Raw genomic sequence first — 24,239 nt, 5'->3', positions numbered from 1 at the left:
TGATAATTTTACCCTAGTACTTATCAAAATTTAATTAGGTATTCTGTGTTGATTTAATATACATCAGTCCCAGTAGATTGCAGAGTCTGAGATTAAGGGCCATTCATTCATTTCGGTATGGTCCACACTTAACACAAAGCCTGTAGTAGGTGTGCAAAATGTTTGATAAATGAATGAATGATAAATCCCTTAGGAGAGAGAAAAATGAGTTGATACAGGAGTTTACAGAAGGAATCTAAAGAAGGGTTTCTGGAGAAGATGATATTTGAAATTGGCCTAAAAAAAATAGCGTATGACCACTGAAAAATGGGGGTGGCTACTGGACCAGAGGATTGAAAACAAAGACAGCAGCCCAAACAAGGCATAGAAGGCAGAACACAAGGGGCGTATGTGAAAATAGAGATTCGTTCATTTGGTTATTTTAGGGGTGGGCACGATCCAAAGAGAAAAAAGAAATAATGTTGGGGTACTGGAGTTGGTGGGGAGGAGGGTTTTAGACACATACAAGGTAAGATCTTAGGCATTAAAAAGGAGGAATCTTGATTTCTCAAATTTAATGTCACTAAGACCACAGCATTTTGTCTGTCATTTAATCTTTCATGTATTCTTCACTCATAACATGGGATGACTATCCTAACTTCTTATAGCTTAACTAGATTTTATAATGATTAATATTCATTCTCATGGAGTTCTTTGAGACTTAAAATGCTACACCAAAGTGGTTTTTTTTTTTCCCTATAAAACATTATCATATACATTCTGGGATTTTATGAATATACACTTTGTATAGCAAAAAAAAAAAGCACATTGATAAAAAGACTTTTCACGTCATTTTACCTTTTCCCCATGCTTTAGAAATGACTTAAATTCAGATGTCTCTCACCTTGCTGCGAATCTCCAGTGAATTCCCCAGCAGCAACTGAGTATCCTGTTTTTACAAAAAGGAGAAACAACATAAAAAAATCATTCTTAATGACTTAACAAATGTGGTATATGTAGAAAAAAATGAAAGAACTACCATGATCCTTCTATATTCAAAAACTTATCAAAACATAATAAAAGTTAGGAATTCTATAAAAAACTAATAACATCCATATGAACACTTTTATATGATTTCTGGATGCATCATAGATCTGCACTACGGATCTTATGTAGGAGCGTGACCAAAAAATCAGAGTCTGGAGTCAATTTTAAAAGGATGCATGCTTCCTAATCCACCTTTAAGTGTAAATGGCTGCTGTTGCACTTTAAGAGCTGCTGATCCCTCATGGTCAGACAGGATACTCTGAAAGGTATCCTTTGTGCTCAGGTTTTGCTATTTCTGATCACTACAAGTCCTGCTTCCTAATTCCTTTATTGTTGGTCTTCCATTAATTTCACTTAGCTCTAAAGTGAGGTGGCAGTTACATAGACAAAAATTGACCTTCCATATGACTCAGCAATTCCCCTATTGGGAATATACCTGGAGAAACTCAAATTATTCTACGACAAAGATACCTGCACACGTATGTTTGTTGCAGTTCTATTTACAATAGCAAAAACATGGAACCAACCGTGTTGCCCATCAAAGCTGGACTGGATAAAAAAAAAATGTGGTACATATACACAATGGAATATTACGCAGCCATAAAGCAGGACAAATACACGGACTTTGCAGCAACTTGGATGGATTTGGAGTCGATCATACTCAGTGATTTATCACAGAAACAAAGAACTGAGTTCCATATTTTCTCACTCATTAGGTGACCTTGAACAATTATGCTATAAGAAAGCGATTGGCAGTAGTGAAAAACTGTCAGGGGATGAGGGGTGGGATTGGCAGTTGAGGGAAACTGCTAGGGGAGGGAGGGGCATACCTCAACAAAGGCACCAGCATGATTAATGTTTATATACCTAACTGAATTGTACCGTACATCTTTATAATAAATACATGAATTAATAAAAAAAAGAAAGCTATGGTTTTTTTCAAAATCATCAAGAAATAAAAATACCACTAGGATAACAAAGGTGGGAGACAGCAGTGAAATGACATTGTGTGCTTTGTGCTTAATAAATTTTGAGAGCATTTTAGCAACTGGAAAGTTTCTTGGCCGGGCTTGGTGGCTCAGCCTGTCATCCCAGCACTTTGGGAGACTGGGTCAAGTGGATTGCCTGAGCCCACAGGCTCAAGATCAGCCCGGGCAACTTGGGGAGACCTCATCTCTACAAGAAATAAAAAATAAATCAAAAATTAGCCAGGTGTAGTAGCGGGCACCTGCAGTTCCAGCTACTTGGAAGGCTGAGACAGAAGGATCACCTGAGCCCCGTAGGTTAACACTGGGGTGACCGTGAGCATGCCACCACACTCCAACCTATGCAACAGAGTGAGACACCAACTCAAAAATAAATAAATAAATAAATAAATAAATAAATAAATAGAAAGTTTCTTGTGCTGTTCTAGAAACTGGAGAGAGCTGCTATCATGTCGCTCCTGTAGCACTGGCAGACTCACAAATATATAATGTCTACTCCTGGAGAAATCTCTTATGTGCAAGAGACTGTTATGGGTTCAACAAAATAGCTGCTCAAATTGTGTAGGTTGTACATCATGGTTGAAAAAAAAATAGTCTCATTTAAAAAGAAAAGTCATGAGTCTACTCTAAGTTAATAAGAAGAGAATTTGCATAAGATGCCACATAACATCAGATAAGCCAGGGATAAAATGTGTGTCTACATTTAACAGGACTGTCTTTTGAGAAACCACAAATGTCTTGGGCCATAAATCTCACCGAGGTAACTGTCATCATAGGAAGCTGGAGCCACGTCCGTCTGCTTTTCTCCTGCCAGTTTCCTTAGGATATCCTTGAATGAGTAATTTGCAATGATATCTGCAATGCTGGCAGTGATCACCTGACCTGTGTTTAAACACAGTAACACGTTAACTGAGTGAATGCAAGAAACAGGCAAGCCCTCCCTTAGAAGACATGAAAAGTTTGAACGACACATGCTCCCTTGAAATCGATCATGGAATTGCTTGTTTTTTTGATGATGAATTTTCCTGCGTGCCACCGGAACTTCATGGTAGTGTTGATCACAACTGGGTAGAACTTTCCATTCTGACATAAGATTAGATAATAAGCTATAATATTTTATTGGTCTTTCTGTTGCTTTCAGCATATATACTCCTTCCACCTCACAATGATACAAGTGTCTAAGAGTGAAGACATTTGCAGGCAAAATTTATGTGATTAAATTTGTATTCTAGAATATTCTAGCTAGAAGGAAACTTTAAGATCATTTCTTCAAATATAGCTTTTTCTAGGTAGGGAAAATAGGCTCAAAGAGTTTGAATGTATTCCCTGAGGTCACAGGGTTTTGCTAATAGGATATCTGGCTTTACAACCAAGGTCTCCTATGGCATTCAAATTAAACCTTTTGTGCTGTTGCGAAGGAGAGATGTATTAAATCTATCACTTACTTGATTAATAGATTGTAAAACATGTCAGCTAAGTTAAAGGAAGGAATTACATCATCTTTGGGCCATTGGCTCTTTATGCTAAACTACAGGGAGAGCATAAAGTCATGACAATAGGAAGCTGCCAGTGAGATCCAGAATTTCAGCAAAAGAGGAATCCATGACCACCAACATTGCTATGATAAAAGCTTTGACTAATCTTTCTCAAATAAAGCCACTCTCAGAAGTCTTGAAATATGATTGTATTGGGGTGAACAATTATCTAAAACACAGCTAGACATTTTTAAAAATAATTTTTATGCATTTCTATATCTATTATGAACATGTAAGGCAAAAGAGTGATCTTGTGCTCTTTGGGAGAAAACAAAAGAAATGCTTTCATTTTAAATTTTTTTTAATGAATTTTCTTTCTTATAGAGACAGTCTCACTATGTTGACCATGCTGGTCTCAAACTCATGGCCTCAAGTGATCCTCCCACCTCAGCCTCTGAAAAGCACTGAGATTACAGGCATAAGCCACTGTACCCAGCCAAAACACTTTCAAAAGACTAACACTTAACATTAATTTTAAAGTCTCATTATTCTTTGAAAATTCACACATAATTCCTACAGTCTTTCTGACTGAAGTCCAAAAAAGAATAAAACTGTCAAGCTAGGTCATAAATATTTCCAAGTGAGTGGGACTGAAATGACTGTTCTGATTAAAACAATGATATTTACACATGAATTTTTGAACAATATCTGTAGAATTTGCCAATTTTCTCTGAGTTAGAGCTAAATAACCTCTTCCCTCCTTCCCACATACACCCTGGCTTTGCATGTTTCCTTTAACTGCATTATAAACATTATGCTCTTAAGAAAACCTAAGTAATTAAAATTATATATCTCAAGACAAAGGCTTCTATATGCCATTGCTATGGCAAATTTTCAGTAAATCATTTGCAACAGACATTTTTTTTCAACTTAAGGAAAAAATTGGAGTTGTGAAATTAACCAAGTGAATAAGAAGAAAAAATTACATAAACAAAATTTTAATTGTATATTCATTTGTGATACAAAATACATTGTTTTTCAGTTTTCAAAATAATTTTTAAAGAAAAAAATTTAATTATTTGGTGTTCATAATTGTACATGATGAATTAATCTTAACAGTAGTATATATAAAATTCCATCATAAATCCATCTCTCTGGTATCCTTCCCATGGGTTCTTAAACAAGATTAAGTCTCTTTAATTAAAAAAAAAAAAAAGAAAATCCTCCCTCAACTCTTTGTCTCAGATTCTCCTTTATCCTAAACTTTACAGTCAAAATTACAGGCGATTCTTTGTATTCTCTCTTTAGGCATCTCATCCATAACCATGGCTTCAGTTGTCACCAATGTGTAAGAGATGCCATTTATTTTTCTCCCTAGATGTAAGCCCTAAAGACATATGTGAAACCCTTTGGACATCTCAAACATTTTCATACTCCACATTACAAGAAGCAGACTTAACATCTTCCATCTTCAACCCACTCCAAACCTATTCTCTTCCAGCGTTCTCTGTCTCAGTGAGTGGTACCCACCTACAACCATTCAGTTGCAGACGTCAGAAATATCTTTGAGATCTCCCTTCCCTCACCTCCACATATCCATCCCATCATTTGGGCTGTTTATTTTGACTCCAAAGTATCTCTTAAATTTCTCCTCTGTTTCCATCTGTACCGTTATCACTCTAAAAAGCAAACATCTTTACCTGAAACTTCAAGCTAGTTTACCTTATAAACTTAAAATTAGCTCATATCCTTATAACAACCTCATAACTAGTTTGCTCATATTTTACTTTGGGAGTATCCAATCCATTTTTCATAATGCAGTCTGAGTGATCTTTTCAAAACATGAATTTGATAATAGCATCCCATGCTTATGATTCTCCAATTTTTTTTACTATACTAAAGACAAATACCATCTTCTTTTTAAAAATTGTTTATTTTTTATTTATTTTTTAGAGAAGGGGTTTCATTTTGTCACCCAGGCTGGGGTGCAGCGGCAAGAGATCACAGCTTAAGGTAACCTCAACCTCTTGGCCTCAAGCAATCCTCCCACCTCAGCCTCCTGAGTAGTTGAGACTACAGGCACACAGCACCATGCCCAGCTAATTTTTCAAATTTTTTTTATAGAGGGCTTGCTACATTGCCCTGGCAGGTCTCAAACTCCTGTGTTCAAGTGATCCTCCTGCTTTGGCCTCTCAAAGTGCTGGGATTACAGGAATGAGCCACTTTGCACAGTCCAAGCAACACCTTCTTACTCTAGCTAAAACCATCCAATTAACTCTTAAAATCCACCAATGGTTTCCTATTGCTTGTAGGATGAAGACGAAACTGCTCACCGTGGCCTAAAAACCCTCCATAGTGGGCGGGACCACTCCATGCAGGTCTCCCCTCGCTTTCTTAACTGGTCACCTTGAATTTCCTCCATTCTCACCCACACTGCACTCCTGCATGTCATAGAATATTTGCACATAGTCCCCTCTCTCTCTTCACACATGTAACTCCTACTCAGTGTCCAGATCTCAGTTCAGGGTTGCTTACTTCCAAATTAATTGAATTGACCTTGGGTTGCTGCTGGTCTACGCAGCACCTTGATAAGAATTAGGTCATCCCTAGGCTGGATGGTGGCTTACTCCTGTAATCCCAGTGCTTTGGGAAGCCCAGGTAGGAGGATCGCTGGAGCTCAGGACTTTTAGACCAGCCTGGGCAACATACTGAGACTCTGTCTTTACAAAAAATTTTAAAAAATTAACTAGGCATGGAGGTACACACCTATAGTCCCAGCTACTCAGGAGGCTGAGGCAGGAGTATCCCTGAGCCCAGGAAATCAAGGCTGCAGTGAGCTATGATTGTGCCATTGGACTCCAACCTGGGTGGCAGAGAGCCTGTCTCCGATGATGAAGCAGAAGATGATGATGATAGAAGGTCATCCTTCTTGGGGAGATGCCCTCCTGCACCTGGGTTCGTGGCTCCTTAAGCAGAGCACAGGTGGGATATTCCAGCTCCCTGTCAGCCAGTGGTCAGAGGACAAAACACACTGTGCACAGCTACCCTGGAGAAGCCTCCTAAACTCACAGGCCCCATCACGACATGTCTTTCCTTTAGAATATGTATGACGGCTGGAGTTTCTCAGGCACTCCTATGAGTATTCGACTAATGCCTGCATCGTTCCCTGGATATTAACCTCCGTGACGTGATGGTGAGAACAATGTCTGCTTTTACTCATTATTGCCTCCCCCGCACCTAGTACAAAGCCTGGCAGAGCCTCCATAAATTCTTGGTGGAAAAATGAATTGTTAAGTTGTAAGAGTATCTGAAAAGCAATACCAGAGATGGCTGGGGAAAAAAACAAAACAAAAACAAAGTAACATATTGTACCTGGACAAAATATTTGATTACTGTGGTTGTTTAGAACTGTAATAGACTCTCTTTAGCCGATCAGAATGTTCTCAGGACACAGAATTGTTTTCTTCTTCCAAAAAATAAAAATAAATCTCAAACATATGATTTTTTCTTATTAAGGTATAAAAATCTCTGAATGGTTTATTTTTTTTCCCCAAATCATTCTGATCTTTCAAAAACTAAAATAAAAGTATATGTTCCTATAGAAAAATATCATTTATATGACAAAGTACAAATGAAATGATGCTTCTGTTCTTACTCAGGCGGAAACTAAAAACGTTGATCTCATACAGGTAGAGACTAGAATAGTGGTTACCAGGGTGAGAAAGGGTGGCGGGGGCACAGGCAAAGGTTGGTTAAAGGATACAAAAGTACAGCTAGGTAGGAGGAAAATTCTAGTGTTCTATAGCACTACAGGTTGATGACAGTTAACAATACACTGTATTATTTTAAATAGCCAGAAGAGCAGATTTTGAATGTTCCCAACACAAATGACAAATTTTTGTGGTGATGGATTTGCTAATTACACTGATTTGGTCATTACACATTGTATACATGTATCAAAATATCACAATGTTCTCCATGAAATGTACAATTATTATGTCAATTAAAAATAATAATAAAAGGAAAAGAGAAATGATGCTTCATTTGAGAAACTATGAATAAGGATATAAAATTAACATAATTGAAAATAAACATGTAACATTACTTCTGCTTTGTCTTTTTGTTATGAACAGAACATACCTTGCCAGTAAAAACTCCCAGGTCCTCCGACAATAAGGTCTCCATTCTACAAAACAGCCACAGCAATAATAATTGGAAAAGAAACACTAAAATGTTTTAAAGGGTGATAAATCATTGTTAATAAGCATCACTAACAATTTGTTACACATAAAAATCAATTTTTAAAAGAAATTCTTATATTTGAAGCCTGCAGGTCATTTCCTTTCTTTTTTTTTCCTTTCAATTAGTGTGTTATCATATTAAATAATTTTAACTTGACTCAGTTAGATAAGTTGAATGCTCTCCCTTGAGTTTTATAAATTCAGTCTTTTGGCACTGCCTCTAGTAGCAAAATATCAACATGTTTCATGCTGTGCAATTTAGCAGACATGGTCTTTTGAGCCTTGGTGATAAAAAGAAAATTCCATTCCAATTTATCACAAGGTCATAGTAATGCCTATTTTTTTTTTTTTTTAATGCATTTGCAAAACGTCCCCTTTCTCAGGAGAGACAGCAAAAACTCCAGGCTAGCAAATGTAAACATTTTCTCATCTACTTACAGCCCACCTTTTATACCCTACTTCCTTAACCCTCAGTGGAAAAAGACAAAACGAAACAAAATAATAAAGAATACAGTGATAGAAAACAGTTTATGTGTTGAGGGAATATTTCTATACTATTTTCAAAACCACAGAATCTTTCCTCTTATATTCTTGCTAGCCCTCTCTGTTTTTAATTTTGTGAAGTACATATAAATTTTAATATGAATATTAAATCTAGCTGACCAATTATAGCTGACATAAAACAATTAATAGATTCTTATGATCTTTATAGAAATACACTTCTTTATTGCATTTTTCAGGTTTTCATTTAAAAATTACTGCCACAAAGAGTGGAAAGAAAGTGCTTTTTATCATATACATTCTTTATAGTTTATTAGGATGTTTTGTGCATAGATCACTTTCATAACAGTAAAGAGTAAACAGAAAAAAATATAAAAAGAAGTCACCAAAACAGACTAGATATGTACTTCAAATTTCTTTGGCAGTTGTTGTTTAGGGGGTGTGGAGTGAAAGACAGAAAAAAAAAAAAAGAAAAAAATCAGTTTAAATATTGAAACTGTGAGACCAAAATAATTCACCTTATAAAAATCCAGACTAAATCCTGCTTGGCAGTAACCCTGGCCTTCAGGATCAGCATTGCCTAGAATGATCAAAATATATAAATGTTATAATGTCATCATTCCTAAGCTAGATTTTAATAACAAAGTCAGGATATTCTGTTGGGTTCTATAGAGACTTCTAAATAAAAGGTGATCAATATGTGTTTTATATTTATTTTTGAAATTCATTCCAAGTAGTTTATTAAATATATTTTCATCTATTTTCTTATCCTATATACCACTGTGATTCTATAGGAATACCAACAGAAATAATATCCCTCTGTGTTATTTGATTTATAACTCAAGTTCATTTGAAGAAATAAAATCTCCATCTTTAGATTAAGTTCCAGATTCTTCACATGGCAGTAAGGAATCTCTCTGCTACCCACTCATGCTAAGTGAAGTCAGACAGGCCTGTCATTACTAATGGGTGATGCTTTGGCAAAGGGAGAGACAAGCAAGATGAACTGTGTGGACGCTTTCTGCTGGGGCAACCAACAGGATTTCTGTTTTTATGCTCTTTAATAGGAAGTCAATTTTAAATTATTCTATTATGATATGTTAAGTAAACTGGCAAGTTGCATTTCCGTTCACAGTTAATCTCACTGGAACATTGCAATGCTAGTGTTCACAAAAGAGAAAACTCTAGTAATGGCTTATTTTGCTTTCTACCCAATATAACACACTAAGTGGAATGTTCAATAAGATCTCCTTGTATAGTTTTGTAAACTACAGGCAGGCCAACATGTAGAGTCCAAGGATATTGTTGTAAGAAGTCTCTGGAGCATTAGGATCAGGAATACACTACTTGTACTTTAAAAGAGTTTCTACAACTTCTAAAGTGCTTAAATTATAGCCAAAGTATGGTGAAGCAGAAGCAATCTCAATCATACATAGCTAGATATGAACATGCAAATAATGCCTCCTTTCTTACCAAGGATATTCCTGAATGGAAACTGAAGTAAGAGAGCTGAAAAGGAAACGCACATCATCACAGGAAAAATTTATAGGCTGGGCAAGTGCCTGTTTCAGAAGCTTTTTGAAATAGATCTGGCCTTTCCAGTTTCCCCTAGAATGTCTTCTGGTTTTTTATTTCCTTTGGTCAGCACTTAGCTAATTTTAGCACTGTCATCATCAATTCTTTCCAGATGCTCCCTTTTTAAAAAAAAAAATACTTTTTTACTGCATACACTGTATTTTAACAAAATTTGTTCTGTATTTTACAACTGTATTTTTGGTTTATGGTTATTTAATTCTATAAAGTTCTCTGAATGTGCAGCTGTCTAACTTCAAATGTCTACCCATTTTCTAGAAACTAACATAAATATTTATTTGCATCAAGAAATATACATAAATACATTATTTATTACTATATGAACATATATGTGTTACTTTGAGCATATTGAAGAAATGTATTTTTCAAATGCATAAACCTTTTTAAAAATCTTTTAAAAAATCAACTCTGACTTTTTATTTGTAATATTGTAAGTTATTCAAAAGGGAAGAAGCATGGTCATTCTTTGAAGTAATTTTGCTTAAAAACAGGCAACTGAAAAAATTAAAAGAAAATATCAATTTTTCACAAAATTCATTGAGAAAATAATCAGCTTTAAATGTTTATTTTAAGTGGCAATTATATTCGGGTGTGAGACTTTCTTTATTGCAAAGTCATTTTTTTCTTGGTGAATTATAATTTACAAGAGCTGACGAAATCTTTCTTGCCCAAACTTGAGAGCATCTGTGAACTTGATAATGATGTCTCAGAGTGAACTCAGGAATTCCTAATTGTTCGCCACTACCCATCGGCTCCTGAAGTAAAATGGAAGGGTGTGTGTGAACCATCCCACCTGAATTATGAATGACCATAAGAGCTGCCGGCATGTGAGTAATATGAAATGAGCAGGTGACTGCTCACAGGACCAGTGGAGTGGGTTTGTGATGTAGAACTAACATGAAGTGCTTTTTAAATTCTCTTTTGAAAATAATATTGCTGATGTTCCTATTCTGTGATATTGACCATATGCTCATGAACAAACTAGCTTTGCGTTAATGATCTGTGAACTTCTAAGCCATGACAGAAAGTCTCCTCCTTGGATGATTTGAGGGAGGATGATTCTAGGAAGAAGAGGAAAACCATGAGGATGTGAAAATGGTGAATGTACCCCAGAGCTGAGAGAATTCTTGGCAATTTATTTAGGTATTCCGCAACTCAGCATGAGCTCCATTTTACCTTTGTTGAACTTTTCTTTCACTTAGGAAAATAAAGAATAAGTAAATTGGCACCAAAATATGTCCATGTAACTCAAGATGAGAGTGTACTATAATTTATAGATAGTGGTTCAAAGTCACACTGAAACTCTTGTCTCACAAGTCTAGATTCCATGCTGTATTTTAATCTGAACTTTCACATCCCACAGGTAGTCGAGCAAAAAGACAGAACAGGAAGCAGTGACAAGTTTTACAAATAATCTTCCTTGATGGTGTTTGGGAGAATATATTATCGAGGCAAAAGGCATGTGAAAGACAGACTTGTCTTTTTAGTTATAAGAGTTTGCTGTTATGGGGAAGCATCTTCAACAAATCATAAAATATAGGATATGAATGGATGTAAATGCTGATGAAGCAAGTTCGGTATTGATTTTCTGTGCCACTATTAACTTTATGAGCAAATCTGGGATTTCATGGGATCTTTCTGCATGTTTTATCTTTAGCATCATTATACTGACCTCTTACCAAACCCAAGGGCACAGCCCCTTGAATGGAACATGATAAAAACTATACCTCTTAGTGCTTGTGCCTGGGAACTACCTCTCTTCCCTAACCAAGGTCATTGCTAGAAGAATACCTTCCTATCACCCTCCCTAAAAAGCTCTTCTTTTCACTCCTCCAGCATAGCTCTCTCTCTCTCTTCTTGCCTTGCTATATTTTCATCTGTAGTACTTTTCACTACATTCATTCTGGCATTATTCATTCCCAACATCATTCTGGCATTATATAGTGAACATATTTATTTCCGTGTTTGTTGTCTGTCCTGCTAGAATGTAAATTCCTTGAACACAGGGGTTTGTTTCCTCTTGTTCTTTGCTGCATTCCCTACACAGAATAGTTAGTCCTCAAGTGTTCAATAAACCTGTGCTGAATAAATAAATAACTGTCTCATTATCTACAAAGAATCCCCATTTTAAAGCTATTTAAAATCAAATCCTTATTTTGCAGACTATCCATTCAGCTGACATTTGCCATAATGTGAAATATCTGATTTACTTTAGTATTTTTGAAACAGAAAGTCATCATCTTCTCCGTGTAAAAATCCTCACCAAAACCACAAGAGTTGGTCCACTCCTAGTTCTTTAGATCTCTAAATCTCAGTGGCTTCTTTGTTAACTTTGTAATATCACTGATCCATTCTTTCTTTTCATTGTTTTATTTCTGATATTTGCTCATTATCTTGTCTAAATTAATCTTAAATTTAAAAAAAATTATGCCAAATGGGGAAGATCTACTTATAGTTTTAGAGATCAATCTCATTTGGGATTGAATTAAAAAAAATCAGTATCAGTTACTAGAATGTTCTTTCTTATGATATTTTTCCTCCGATGCAATCTTGCAAATTAGCAAGAATAAGAATGATGATTTATTGGTTACTTATCAACAAATCCCAATGATCTATCTGGCATACAGAAAACTGGAGGAATTCACACAAGGAATCAGTAGACAAATCAATCCATCAGTCCATCCATCCATCCATCCCTCTATCTTGAATATTCCACAAAGAAAAGGTGAGTAAACAGTAATGCTCCAATGATGAAACTCCCAGGCTTGCTTTAAAGATTCCTTGTTTGAAGATTCCTAGAACTGCCCAATGAGATTTGGTCTCTAAGTGTAAAAGTATTTTTGAAAAGAGGGGATTAAACATCTTAAGCAGAAAAACATATTATGCAGGTAACCTGAGTACACAGCTGGCAAAGAAAGCAACAGCCATTGGGACCACAGGACAGACAGAAATCTCAAGCTCTATCTGTGTCCCTAGGTCCAAGCATGCTAACACCATTCCTGAGATAAACAAGTGGGTAGTCAGCATTCTTCAGATCACAGAGTGTGAATTTTGAACAGCAACTGACAGTTTAAGGCCTAAAATAAGGAATCAATCAATTCCTCTGCAAAATATCTAACAACAGATATTTTCTAAAACACAAAAGAGGATCAGCAGAATTCTGTGCTTTAGCCCTTTTGTCACATCAAGACACCTGTAAGGTTGCCAAAAATCTTTACCTACCCACCTATCTCCATGGCTTTTTCCTAGTAACCCTGTAAAGTATCAGTGGTGTTTCGAGCTTACCTGTACTCCTGCCTACAATAGAAAAGCTCTCGGGCTACATGTCAGTTTCAAATTAACATATAACTTACTGTTCCGACAAGGAGAATACTCAGCATAGGCACTGAAATTCTGAATTGCTACGTAGCAAGTGCCAACTGGATCCTTTTCTGGTGTTGGTTTAAGAGTTCTCCAGTGATACAAAGGAGCACAGGCCTAGGAAACATCAAAGATAAAAAATACATTTTTGAGGTAGGTTTCTCATACTATAGTTTTAATTGAATTATTGATTACTGTACCTAAATGACAATAAACTATGTTAATTTATTAGATAAATTAATTGGCCTCCAACATGCTAATGAGTATCTTGGTCATCAGAGTTCATTAAACCTCCAAAGTCAATTTTTAATGTTAATATGGTATAAAATTGGTGAAAACTAACTAAATACAAAAGAATGAGCTTCCCTCTATAGAATTTTTAATTAATCTTTTTGCCAAAAAAAAGAAAATCGTTTCTAAAAGCAAAAGCTCATTTTTTCTTTTCTTTTTGTTTTTTTGATTAGAACTATGGGGAAAAAATGAGCATTCAAATAGCAGATGAATCAGTGTCACAGAGAACTAGTTCCTTTCTTTATCTAATTGTTGTTTAAAAAATGACTTTCAAATCAAAGGATGCAGACAAGTTTGGAAACTTTGGTTTTATGGATTCTCCTAATTGATCACTGAAATTGCATCTTAAGATTTATTAAACAATGACTATCATCTCTACATGCTATCCACTTTGCACAGTATTTTTGGCTTTCTCTTTCATTTTCTGGTTTTGATTCATGGCAAAACGGAAGATAAAAGACAGTATCTTGTGCTTGCTTTAACGGTTTTATAAGAGAGTACCAGAAAATCATTAAAAGAGCATGTTAATGACCTACAAGCATTTCCAAGGCACTAAACACTGGATGTGAAGTAACCCAAGACTATGAAGCTGCTTGTTATGGAGAAATTTTTTTTTTTTTTTTTTTTGAGTTGGAGTCTCACTCTGTTGCCCAGGCTGGAGTGCAGTGGCATGCTCACGGCCACCCCTGCGTTGGCCTGCTGGGCTCAGGCGATCCTTCTGTCTCAGTCTTCCAAGTAGCCAGAACTACAGGCACACGCTACCATGCCTGGCTAATTTTTAAATTATTTTTATTTTTATTTTAATTTTTTTGGTAGAGATGAGATCTCACCATGTTGCCCAGGCTGGTCTCGAATCCGAGGGCTCAGGCAAATCTCGGCCTCCCAAAATGCTGGAATTACAGGCTTGGGTCAGCGCACCTGGCCAAGAGATTTTTTTGAGATAAACTCCAAGGACCAGACAACATTTTTGAGAGTGGTGAGTTATCCAAATCATTCCATAAATGCCTTCTCAGTTCTTAGAAGGCAAAAACCCAAAGGGTTAAGAATATTATGGTCCCGGTTTATTTTCTGCTAATATATAGACCGGCAAATTCAATAATGATGCATACTATACAAATGTACATACACTTTGCTCACACTTTGGAGCCTCTTAGAATTTATTTAACTGCCTGCAGCACTTAACACAGAGCTTTGCGTATAAAAGTTACTTAGGGCAACCCCTTCGGGTCGCCTCCCATTGTAGGAAATTTTCTGTCCTTTTAATAAATTCTGCTTTAAAAAAAGTTGCTTAATAGGTGTATGTTGAATTAAATTAAATGCATGCCCAGTAGACAAGTTGAAAACATAATTTAACAACACCAATGATTATGCATTTGTTGTTATATATTTGCTTTTAGGATACATATTTTTTCATTTCAGAAACTAATTTGATGCCTCATCCATGCTTTCTAATTTTGTAAATGTTCCTCTGGAGAAAATAAGGCAATCTTTATGATATTTTGCCTTATGACACCATTTCTAGGATATATTACGGTGAAAAGGGGGAACTGCCCCTAAATTAGATGGCTTAATATCAGGAACATTACCAGCAAAACTGAACTTAAACAACAGCAAGATAAATGTGCAATGCTCTGTCTGCTTCCTCAAAAGGTTAGATTCTAACAAGAGCATTGTATATGAAAGGACAGATGTCAAATCCTCTTTAAGGGTAAATAGATTATCAAGTCAATCAGTCTGCTACCACTTTCAGCTATTTGGTTTTGTCTCTCTGTATATTGTAAAGTCTTGACAATACCCCCAAACTGTCTAACTCAAGTAAGTTTCCTTATCTTGGGGCCCTCTTAGTGAACTGATAAGTTACCTGGTTAATACATTCAACATTAAGGTGTGAGTGAAGCACAGGTGAAGCATTCACCTGTATAGTTCAACATTATTCAACTGGACTCACTTTCTGTCTCACCAAAGGACATTTAATGCCATGAAAAATTTCTCCAGTGTTTACCTGATGTCCGCTCTAAAAGTTTACGCTTTTTATATCTGTTAAATTTTACACTGATGTGAAACACACTGATATAATATGTTTGGGCTTTGACTCAAACCTAATGTATGATGGGGGACCCCCCCAAAACCCACAATTTATTTATACAAAAATATGTATTTCTTCTTACATGTTTAAACTTCAGTCACCTTCAAAGTACTCTCTGTTTGATGCAATACACCTAATGAGATGCTTTTTCCACTGCTCAGAACAGTTTTGACTCATCAATTTTGATGCCTTTTAGTGCCTCTGTCATTTTTTGTTTCACCTTTTCCACATAAGCAAACGTTTCCCTTTTAGGACTTTTTTTTATCCAGGAAAACAAAAAAGTTATTCAGGGTAAGATTGGGTGAACAGGGAGGGTAGGGTATTGGAGGTTATGCCATTGTTGGTCAAAAACTGCTGAACACTCAGTGCGTTGTGAGCAGGTGCGTTTGTAAATCAACCATCATGTAACGGACAAACATATTGGAAAAAGTCTCCAAAAAAAAAAAATTACTAAAACCAAATGCAGCCTCTCACAGCACCAGCTGGCACACAAATGCTGATGGATACTAGACATTTACCTAGTGGGGGGAAGCCTGTGCTACAAGGGTTCCATCCTCCCAAAGATAATTCCAGGTTTTTTGGGGTCCCCCCTCATAGATACTCATGATACCTAGATATTCAAAATGGTTCTTCTGTAGGTCACATTTTTCAGTTCTAATAATTTTGTCACATAAGAGAGAATTTAATTGTTAATTCTGCTAAGTTTCAGCATGCAAAAATTTAACTTGAAATGTAATTTATATTATCCTATTTCTCATCACATAATTTAGAAAATGCAAGCATGCTAAACTCAATTATTTTAATTGTAACATGGCATATTATTTTATTTTCAATGGCTTTGAAAGTTTCTACAAATATTAAATATTGAATATTGTGTTACAATTATATGTTAAAGATAAAATTTCAAGACTTAAAAAGGATCAGAATAATACCCTACATATTTTTAACCCCAAACAGTTATGAGATGGGATTTGTTGTGCAGTAGTAATTGCTATAAGTCATACACCACCGAAGAACAAAAACATTCTTAACAATTCTGGAAAGTGAAAACTATATATTAATGCAAATATAATTCTACAGAAATTATATTGTAACTGCTGAACTTCTAACTAGAGAGGGCTATCTATACTCTATATATTACCTGTTTTATATCAAAATCTTTTTTGAGGTTAACCAGACTAAATAAAGCAAGGCATTTCCTTTAGATACTTATTCTTATTAAATCATAATTCAAATAGCTTTAAACAAATCCTAAAAGTCAAAGTTATTGCTTTAGTGTTATAAGGAAATTAAAACCAATAGGTTAAAAAAAAACCCCAAATTTAAATAAAAAACAAAAACAGAAAAACTTTCCAGATTAGCTTAACTACCATTTATTTCTGAATAACTAAGTCATGTATCATTGCTTAAAACAACGGAAGAATTACAAAGTCATAGCATCTTAAAGTTGAAGGATATCTATTAAGGAACAGATTTTTTTTTTTTTACTTTAAAAAGCATTAATAAACTCAGAGAATCTGCAGTTAGTAGTTTTTAAAAATTACCATTAAGGAAATATTTTATTTATTTCTAAAAAGGATTAATGATATCACAATAGATTAACTTTTTAAGCAATCTTACAATAATAGTCCTATTTATCTGGTCAAATATGAGGCTGCCCTTTCATCCAATCTTAAGCAATAGTATTTACCTCTTTAAGATTTAGCTTGTCTGTCTTTCATAGTCATTTCTGAAATATTTGAAACTATCTAATTAATTTTCTAGAAAACAAAGCCTTATCTCCTATAGCTTTGAACACTAAAGTGAGTCTTTAATTTTAAGCATTAAATTGCTTTCAAAATGCCAAGAAACTTATCTCAGAAACTCTAACATGTTCCTGTAGGGAAATAACTTTTCTAAATATGAGTTTTAAAACATTTCAGTGCAGATAGTATTCTAAAGCAGCTCCAACAGCACATAGTTCATACTCACCACAACTTTCCCTTTGTGAGCTTTCACTGTTGCTCCAAACCACTGGTTTGATTTAAACTCTATAGGTTCTTTGGTTCCATTAACTCTGATCTTTCTGTTGTCTGACAAAGAGTATATGAATAGTTAATAATTTGTAAATCATGACAGCTAGTGAAAATACACAATAATAAACTTGAACCTTAAAAATACCTAAAGAACTAATAACAGTCCTTTCCAACCCCTTCCAAAAAATTAAAGAGGAGGAAATACTTTGAAAGACCAGCCCCACCCTGATACCAAAACCAGCCAAGAAAAGAAAACAAAGTTACAGGGCAAAATCCCTGAATGAACATAGATACCAAAATCCCCAACCAACGACTAACAACCAAAATTCAACAACTCAATAAAGGGATTATCCACCATGAGCAAGTGGGATTTATCTCTGGGATACAAGGGTGGTTCAACATATGCAAATTAAAAAGTGTGATATATCATATTAACAGAAAAAAGGTCAAAAACCACATGATCATTTCACTAGATGCAGAAAAAGCATTTGACAAAATTCAACATCCTTTCTTAAAAGTAGGCACGGAAAGGAATGTACCTTAACACAATAAAGGCTATATATCATGAGGCCGCAGCAAGTATCATACACAGTGGTGAAAAGCTGAAATCTTTTCCTTTATAATCAGGAACAAGACAAGGATACCCTCTCTCAACACATCTATTCTACATAGTCCTGGAAGTCTTAACCAGAGCAATTGGACAAGAAGAAGAAATAAAACATATCCAAAAGGGAAAAGAAGTTAAATTGTCCTTATTTGCAGAGGACATGGTCTTATATATAGAACATCCTGAAGACTCCACCAATAAACTGTTAAAAATAATTAAAAAATTCAGTAGAATTGCAGAACACAAAATCAATACACACACACAAAAATCAGTAGTGTTTCTATAAACTAAAAGTGAACTATCTGAAAAAGAAATTAAGAAAACAATCATATTGGCAATGGCATTAAAAAATACTTAGGGCAGGTGATGTCAGCAAAATGACAGACTAGAGGTACTTCATGCATCCCCCTCACAAAAAAAAGGACCAAAACAACTACATTTTAGCCAGAGTAGCTTAAGGAGTATGCTGGAGTACAGCAAGAGAGTGACAAGAACCCTGTGGAGAACAAAAATTCAGGATGGCCGCATAGAGAAACAAAACACCTTGTCTCCATTTCATCTCCCCAGCTGAGATCAACTCAGATCCAGGAAGGACTCTCTCTATGAGGAAAAGATAATCAGGAGGGCCCCAGAAGTGCCCATCACTGCCACAGACATCTGCAGTCTTTGCTACTGGAGAATCCTGCAGTCCTCACAGGCCCTGAGTCCAGTCCAAGGAGTACCTGAAGTTCACACAACTTCATATCTCCAGAGAAGGAGTCTGTGATGTGCCCCGTCTCCCATGACCCAAGCTGCTACTGTGCTGAGCCATCTGGAAACTGGCACCACTGCTAGAGTGTACCCTGCTTTGGGGGCCAGTAGCCACTGCATCTCTCCACCCTTGAGGCACAGTGGGCATTGCACAATATGCACACACACACACACACACACACACACACACACACACACACACACACACAATAGTGCACTATTCCTCAGCCAACCCACTGTAACTCCCTATGCCCTGGGACCAAGCTGGCTAGGAGGTACTCCATCTCCCCCATCCCAGTTGTCGCTACGTCTTACACTCTTGGAACCTAGGCCCAGGGGAGCAGCTGCATTCTCAACCCCCAGTATCTGAACCAACCTGGTCCCTCAGCCCTAGGGAATCGGAATATTGGCCCATGGGAGCAGGTGTGACCCTGGCACTCAAGCCCATTGGTGTCCAACCCCAGGGAAACATAACCTTGGGTGAGCTATACCACCTGTCCTCTGGACTAAACAGCAACATCACCCCACCTTCCTAAGTGCTGGAGCTCAGCCTTCCATAGTCTAAGCTGCTGGGGCACACCATCTCCTTTGGCAGTAAAACCCACATTACCCAGCTTCCTCAGAGCACCCCACTACCACTGCACCCCCCCATTCCCAGATCCTTACTGCTGCTGCACTCAGCCTGACAGAGACTGGGCCCCTGCTGTGTCCCATCACTCCAGGGTCTGCACTATAAGGTACTCTCTCTCCTAGTGCCTAAGTTGCCACTGTGACCTGTTGACTCCAGGACCTGAATTGTAACTGTGCCCTGCTTCCTAGGGTCTGAGCCTTTGAAACACGCTTTTCTCTCCCAAGCCATGCCAGGGCTGCCCATTGATTCCAGGGAACAGAGTCACTGCTATATCCCCAGCCCCTGAACCTGAGATATTGGGGCATGCCTCAGAGCCACAGTCCTTTGGCTTAGTGGGAGCACTGCATCCACCCCATGCCTAAGAGAGTGGCTCTGTGCCCATGTCACATAGGCTACAGTAGTTCAACAAAACACTAAGCCCAGGGTCCTAGCTCCATGGCCACTCTGAGCACCTGGGTCCTGAAATACAGCAGCCCTGCAACTGCCTATGGTCCATGTCAGACCCAACACCAAAAGGGATCTTCTCATCTGTCTCCTCACTGTGGAGAAAATGAGAATTGGAGGATCTCTAAAGCCCTTGCCACCAAAAATCCTAAAAACCGACATTACCACCACCCCTGCCACGAATTCCTGCAGCGTAGTCCACTGACATATAAGCAGTCATCAGTGCCGTAGATTACAGCTGAAGAAGCTGCAGAGACAATACTACTGTACCCATTCAGAATCAAAGCCAATGCACCCTGCCCAATCAAAACCCTAAAAAGTTTTACACAGCAAACAATCAAAGTGAAGAACCAGCCTGAGGAATGGGAGAAAATATTTGCAAACTATATAAGAAACTCAAACAACTCAATGGCAAGAAAACAAATAACGTGATTTAAAACTGAGCAAAGGACCTCAACTGACATTTTACAAAAGACCTACAAACGACCAACAAGTATATATGAAAAAAATGCTCAGTGTTACTAATCATCAGGAAAATGCAAATGAAAACCACTATGAGATATCGCCACCCCCCTTTTAGAATGACTGTTTTCAAAAAGACAGATGATAACAAGTGTTGCTGAGGTTGTGGAGAAAGGAAACCCTAGCATACTACTGGTGGGAATATAAATCAGTACAGTATAGTCATTATGAAAAACAGTATAGAGGGTCCCAAAAAATTAATAAAAGAACTACCATATGATCCAGCAATCTTACTTCCGGGTATATATTCAAAGAAAATGAAATCAGTATGTTGAAGAGATATCTGCACTCCCATGTTCATTGCTGCATTATTTACAATAGCCAAGATACAGGATCATCTCTAAGAGTCCTTCAACAGATGAATGAATTAAGGAAATGTCATATATGTAAATGTCATCTATTTAGCCTTAGAAAAGAAGGAAATCCTACCATTTTAGACAACATGGATAAACCTGAAGATATTATGCTAAGTGAAATAAGCCAGGCACAAAAGATAAATGCTGTATGATTTCACTTCTATGTGGAATCTAAAAAAGTCAAACTCACAGAAATAGAGAATAGAATGGTGGTTTACCACAAGCTTGTTGGGACTGGGAGATGTGGACGTGTTGGTCAACAGGTACAAAATTTCAGTTGGGTGATGACAGTAGTATTGCATACTTAAAATCAATAAAAGAATAGATTTTGGGTATTCTTACCATAGACACACACATAAAAGGTAACTGTGTTAGGTGATGGATATGAATATATTAATTGCTTGACTATCATTCCACAACGTCTGCACACCTCAAGATTGCATTGTACACTATAAGTACATACAATTTTTATTTGTCGATTAAAAAAGCACTTGAAAACCAATTTTCATATACAGGGAGATTTCGCTTTGATTAAGTCTGGGCTAGAGGATGACTTTCAATAAATATGAAATGAATATATGTATTTGAATGTGACATTTCACAACTTAAAAGAAGCATTTTCTTAAGTTGACATTTTAGAGGTAACTGTACTTTAGATATGTAGACTCTGATGGTCTTGAATCTACACTTCGGTTATTGATTTGTTTCAGAATGAACAACAGATATTTATAACAGTTCTAAGGAATTCCAAATCTTTTCCAGTAGTGAAACACATGAGGTTCTCCCTGATCTGAAAGGCACAGGCTTCTCAACATGTCTTAGCGGGTACCAACATTGAAGGACTCCAGGGACTTGGTTCTTAACTGAGTAACATGTGTCTATACAGCCACAGAAGATAACACCCCAACACAATTTTACATACACTGTGCAGATGTCAACATGAGAGGGGAGCCTCTAGATAGAAACTAGACCCAATTATAAAACACTTCAGGTCTTAATAGAAAGCAGATACATTTTCTTTCACTTTTGATTTCTCAGTCAACTTATTTCACATATGGTTCTAACTGTGCAGTTTTAACTAGAGCTTTATCAGTAATAGCTAATGAATTTCTAAAGACATTTGTACTAGGGCATCTTATTTGTATGTGTTTCCTGTGGTGTGCATTTTATTTTTCTTGTCTCTATATTAAATACATGACAAAATAAACTTTTAACTCCTGTTAAATGAGGACAAAATAAACTTATAATTAAACTTTCAATTGAGTTTACTATGATTACAGATTTTTTTTTCCTAGTCATAATTTTTAAAATTTTAAATATGTGGGGTACAATTCAGGGTTAGGTGTATAAATGTTCATTATGCAGGTATCCTTGTTGATGAGATATACCCCCCTCCCCTGGCAGATTCCCACTACTGCCAATCCCACCTCCCCCCCGCCCCGCCTGCTGCCTACCCTGGCAGTTTTCCGCTACTGCCAATCCTTTTCTTACAGTATTACAATAATTGTTCAAGGTCCACTTATGAGTGAGAACATGTGAAACTCAGTTCGTTGTTTCTATGATAGACTGCTCAGTATTATAGACTCTAAGTCCATCCAGGTTACTGTGAAGTTCATGATTTTGTCCTTCTTTATGGCTATGTATTATTCCATCGTGTACCACATTTTTAAAAATCCAGTCCTCTTTTGATAGGCAGCACACTTGGTTCCATGTTCTTGCTATTGTGAACAATGCTGCAATAAACATACATGTGCAGGTATCTTTTTCACAGAGTGATTGAGTTCCTCCGAGTACATTCCCAGCAGGAGGATTGCAGGGTTGTACGGAAGGTCGAATTTTAGATCTTTTAGGAATCACCACAGTTTTTCACAGAGGTTGTACTAGTTTATACTCCCACCAACAGTGTAGACATGATTCCTTTTCACCATATCCTCTCCAGCATCTGTTGTTTTTTTGAATTATTGATGATGGCCATCCTGCCTGGAGTTAGGTGGCATCTCAGTGTAGTTTCAATTCACATTTTTTTAATGACTAGTGAGGCTGAACATTTTTTAATGTATCTGTTGGTTGCTCGTATGTCTTCTTTTGGAAAGTGTCTATTCATATCTTTTGCCCACTTTGTAATGGAGCTGTTTTTTTTTTTTCTTTTTAGCACTTTGAGTTCCTTGTAGATACTAGATGTTAGGCCTTTGTCAGACATAGAGTTGGCAAATATTTTTTTCCCAGTCTGTGGACTCTCTCCCTGCTCTCTTGGTGGTTTCTTGGGCTTTACAGAAGCTTGCAGTTTGATGAGGTCTCACTTGTCTACCTTCTCTTTTATGGCATGGGTACTTGGGGGTTTTGATTAGGAATTGGTTGCCAGTTCCAATTTCCATAAGGATGTTTCCTGTGTTTTCTGAGGTTCTAATAGTTTGGGGTTTTACATTTAGGTCATTGATCCATTTAGAGTTTATTTTTCTTATGATGATAGGTAGGGGTCTTGTTTTAATCTTCTGTACATGGTCAGCCAGTTTTTCCAGCACCATTTACTGAATAGATAGATTCTCCTCACCCAGTGGTTGGTGGTGGAGGCTTTGTTGAAGATGAGTTGGTTGAGAAATTGAGGTTTTGCTTCTGGAATCTCTATCCTGTTCCACTGGTCTATATGCCTGTTCTTGTACCAATACCAGGCTGTTTTGATTATTGTAGCTTTATAATAAAGTATAAAGTCAATTATAGACTTTTAAAATAATAAAGTATATACAGTCAATCTTAACCTAAAATTTACATTTTGAAATATTAATAGAAAAATCATGAATTTTTGTCTTAAAAATCTTATTCTTTTGATGTCTCTGAAATTTTTATAAAATAGGTTCTGGAAATCCTCACCCAAAGTGCATTTGACTAGCAAAGAATTAGAGCACCTTACTGTTTATAGCCTAAAATAGAAAATTATAGTAGATATTTCCATGTAAGTCTAGGCAGCTTGGAAGATTATAAAGCTCAGAGCTGACAGATCTTGCCATCACTAGCTAAATGACCTTGGGTACCTCACTTAATCTTTTGGAGTTTTGATTTCTTCTGTAAAATGAGGCTGAGAATATCTTCCCTTACTCCTTCACAGGTGACCATAAAGTTGCACGGGTCGCATAAGATATATGATTCTGAAAGTTCTTTATAGGCTTGGAAGTCATATACTACAGAAATCTTAACAGCAATCCAAGTGCAGTGCCAGAGTTTTTAGGAAAAAATATATGAGGGGGAACCCAAACAAACCGGAATTATTTTTTGGAGGGCAGGCCTCTTGAAGTACAGGCTTCCGCAGCTAGGTAAGTGTTCTAGGAACCCATTGGCATCAGTGTTTCAGTTAGTGTTT

General features: G+C 36.6%; 1 protein-coding gene across 1 annotated transcript in view; it reads right to left on the bottom strand.

Annotated features, from left to right (window-relative positions):
- Positions 1-24,239, bottom strand: part of ITGA8 (integrin subunit alpha 8) — a gene marked incomplete at its 5' end in the record, with an annotated part of 204,220 nt that overhangs the window by 153,751 nt on the left and 26,230 nt on the right. The window contains 6 exons of the mRNA XM_021714558.1: positions 884-928; positions 2,769-2,894; positions 7,628-7,673; positions 8,748-8,809; positions 13,176-13,299; positions 17,531-17,631. Of these exons, the coding sequence (XP_021570233.1) occupies positions 884-928; positions 2,769-2,894; positions 7,628-7,673; positions 8,748-8,809; positions 13,176-13,299; positions 17,531-17,631 (504 nt within the window). The remainder of the gene's footprint in view (positions 1-883; positions 929-2,768; positions 2,895-7,627; positions 7,674-8,747; positions 8,810-13,175; positions 13,300-17,530; positions 17,632-24,239) is intronic.

Source organism: Carlito syrichta, unplaced genomic scaffold, assembly GCF_000164805.1.
Source record: "Carlito syrichta isolate Samal-C Ts95f unplaced genomic scaffold, Tarsius_syrichta-2.0.1 Scaffold305668, whole genome shotgun sequence".
NCBI lineage: Eukaryota > Metazoa > Chordata > Mammalia > Primates > Tarsiidae > Carlito > Carlito syrichta.
The sequence above is the reverse complement of the archived record's forward strand: the minus strand, read 5'-3'. Positions and strand labels throughout refer to the sequence as shown.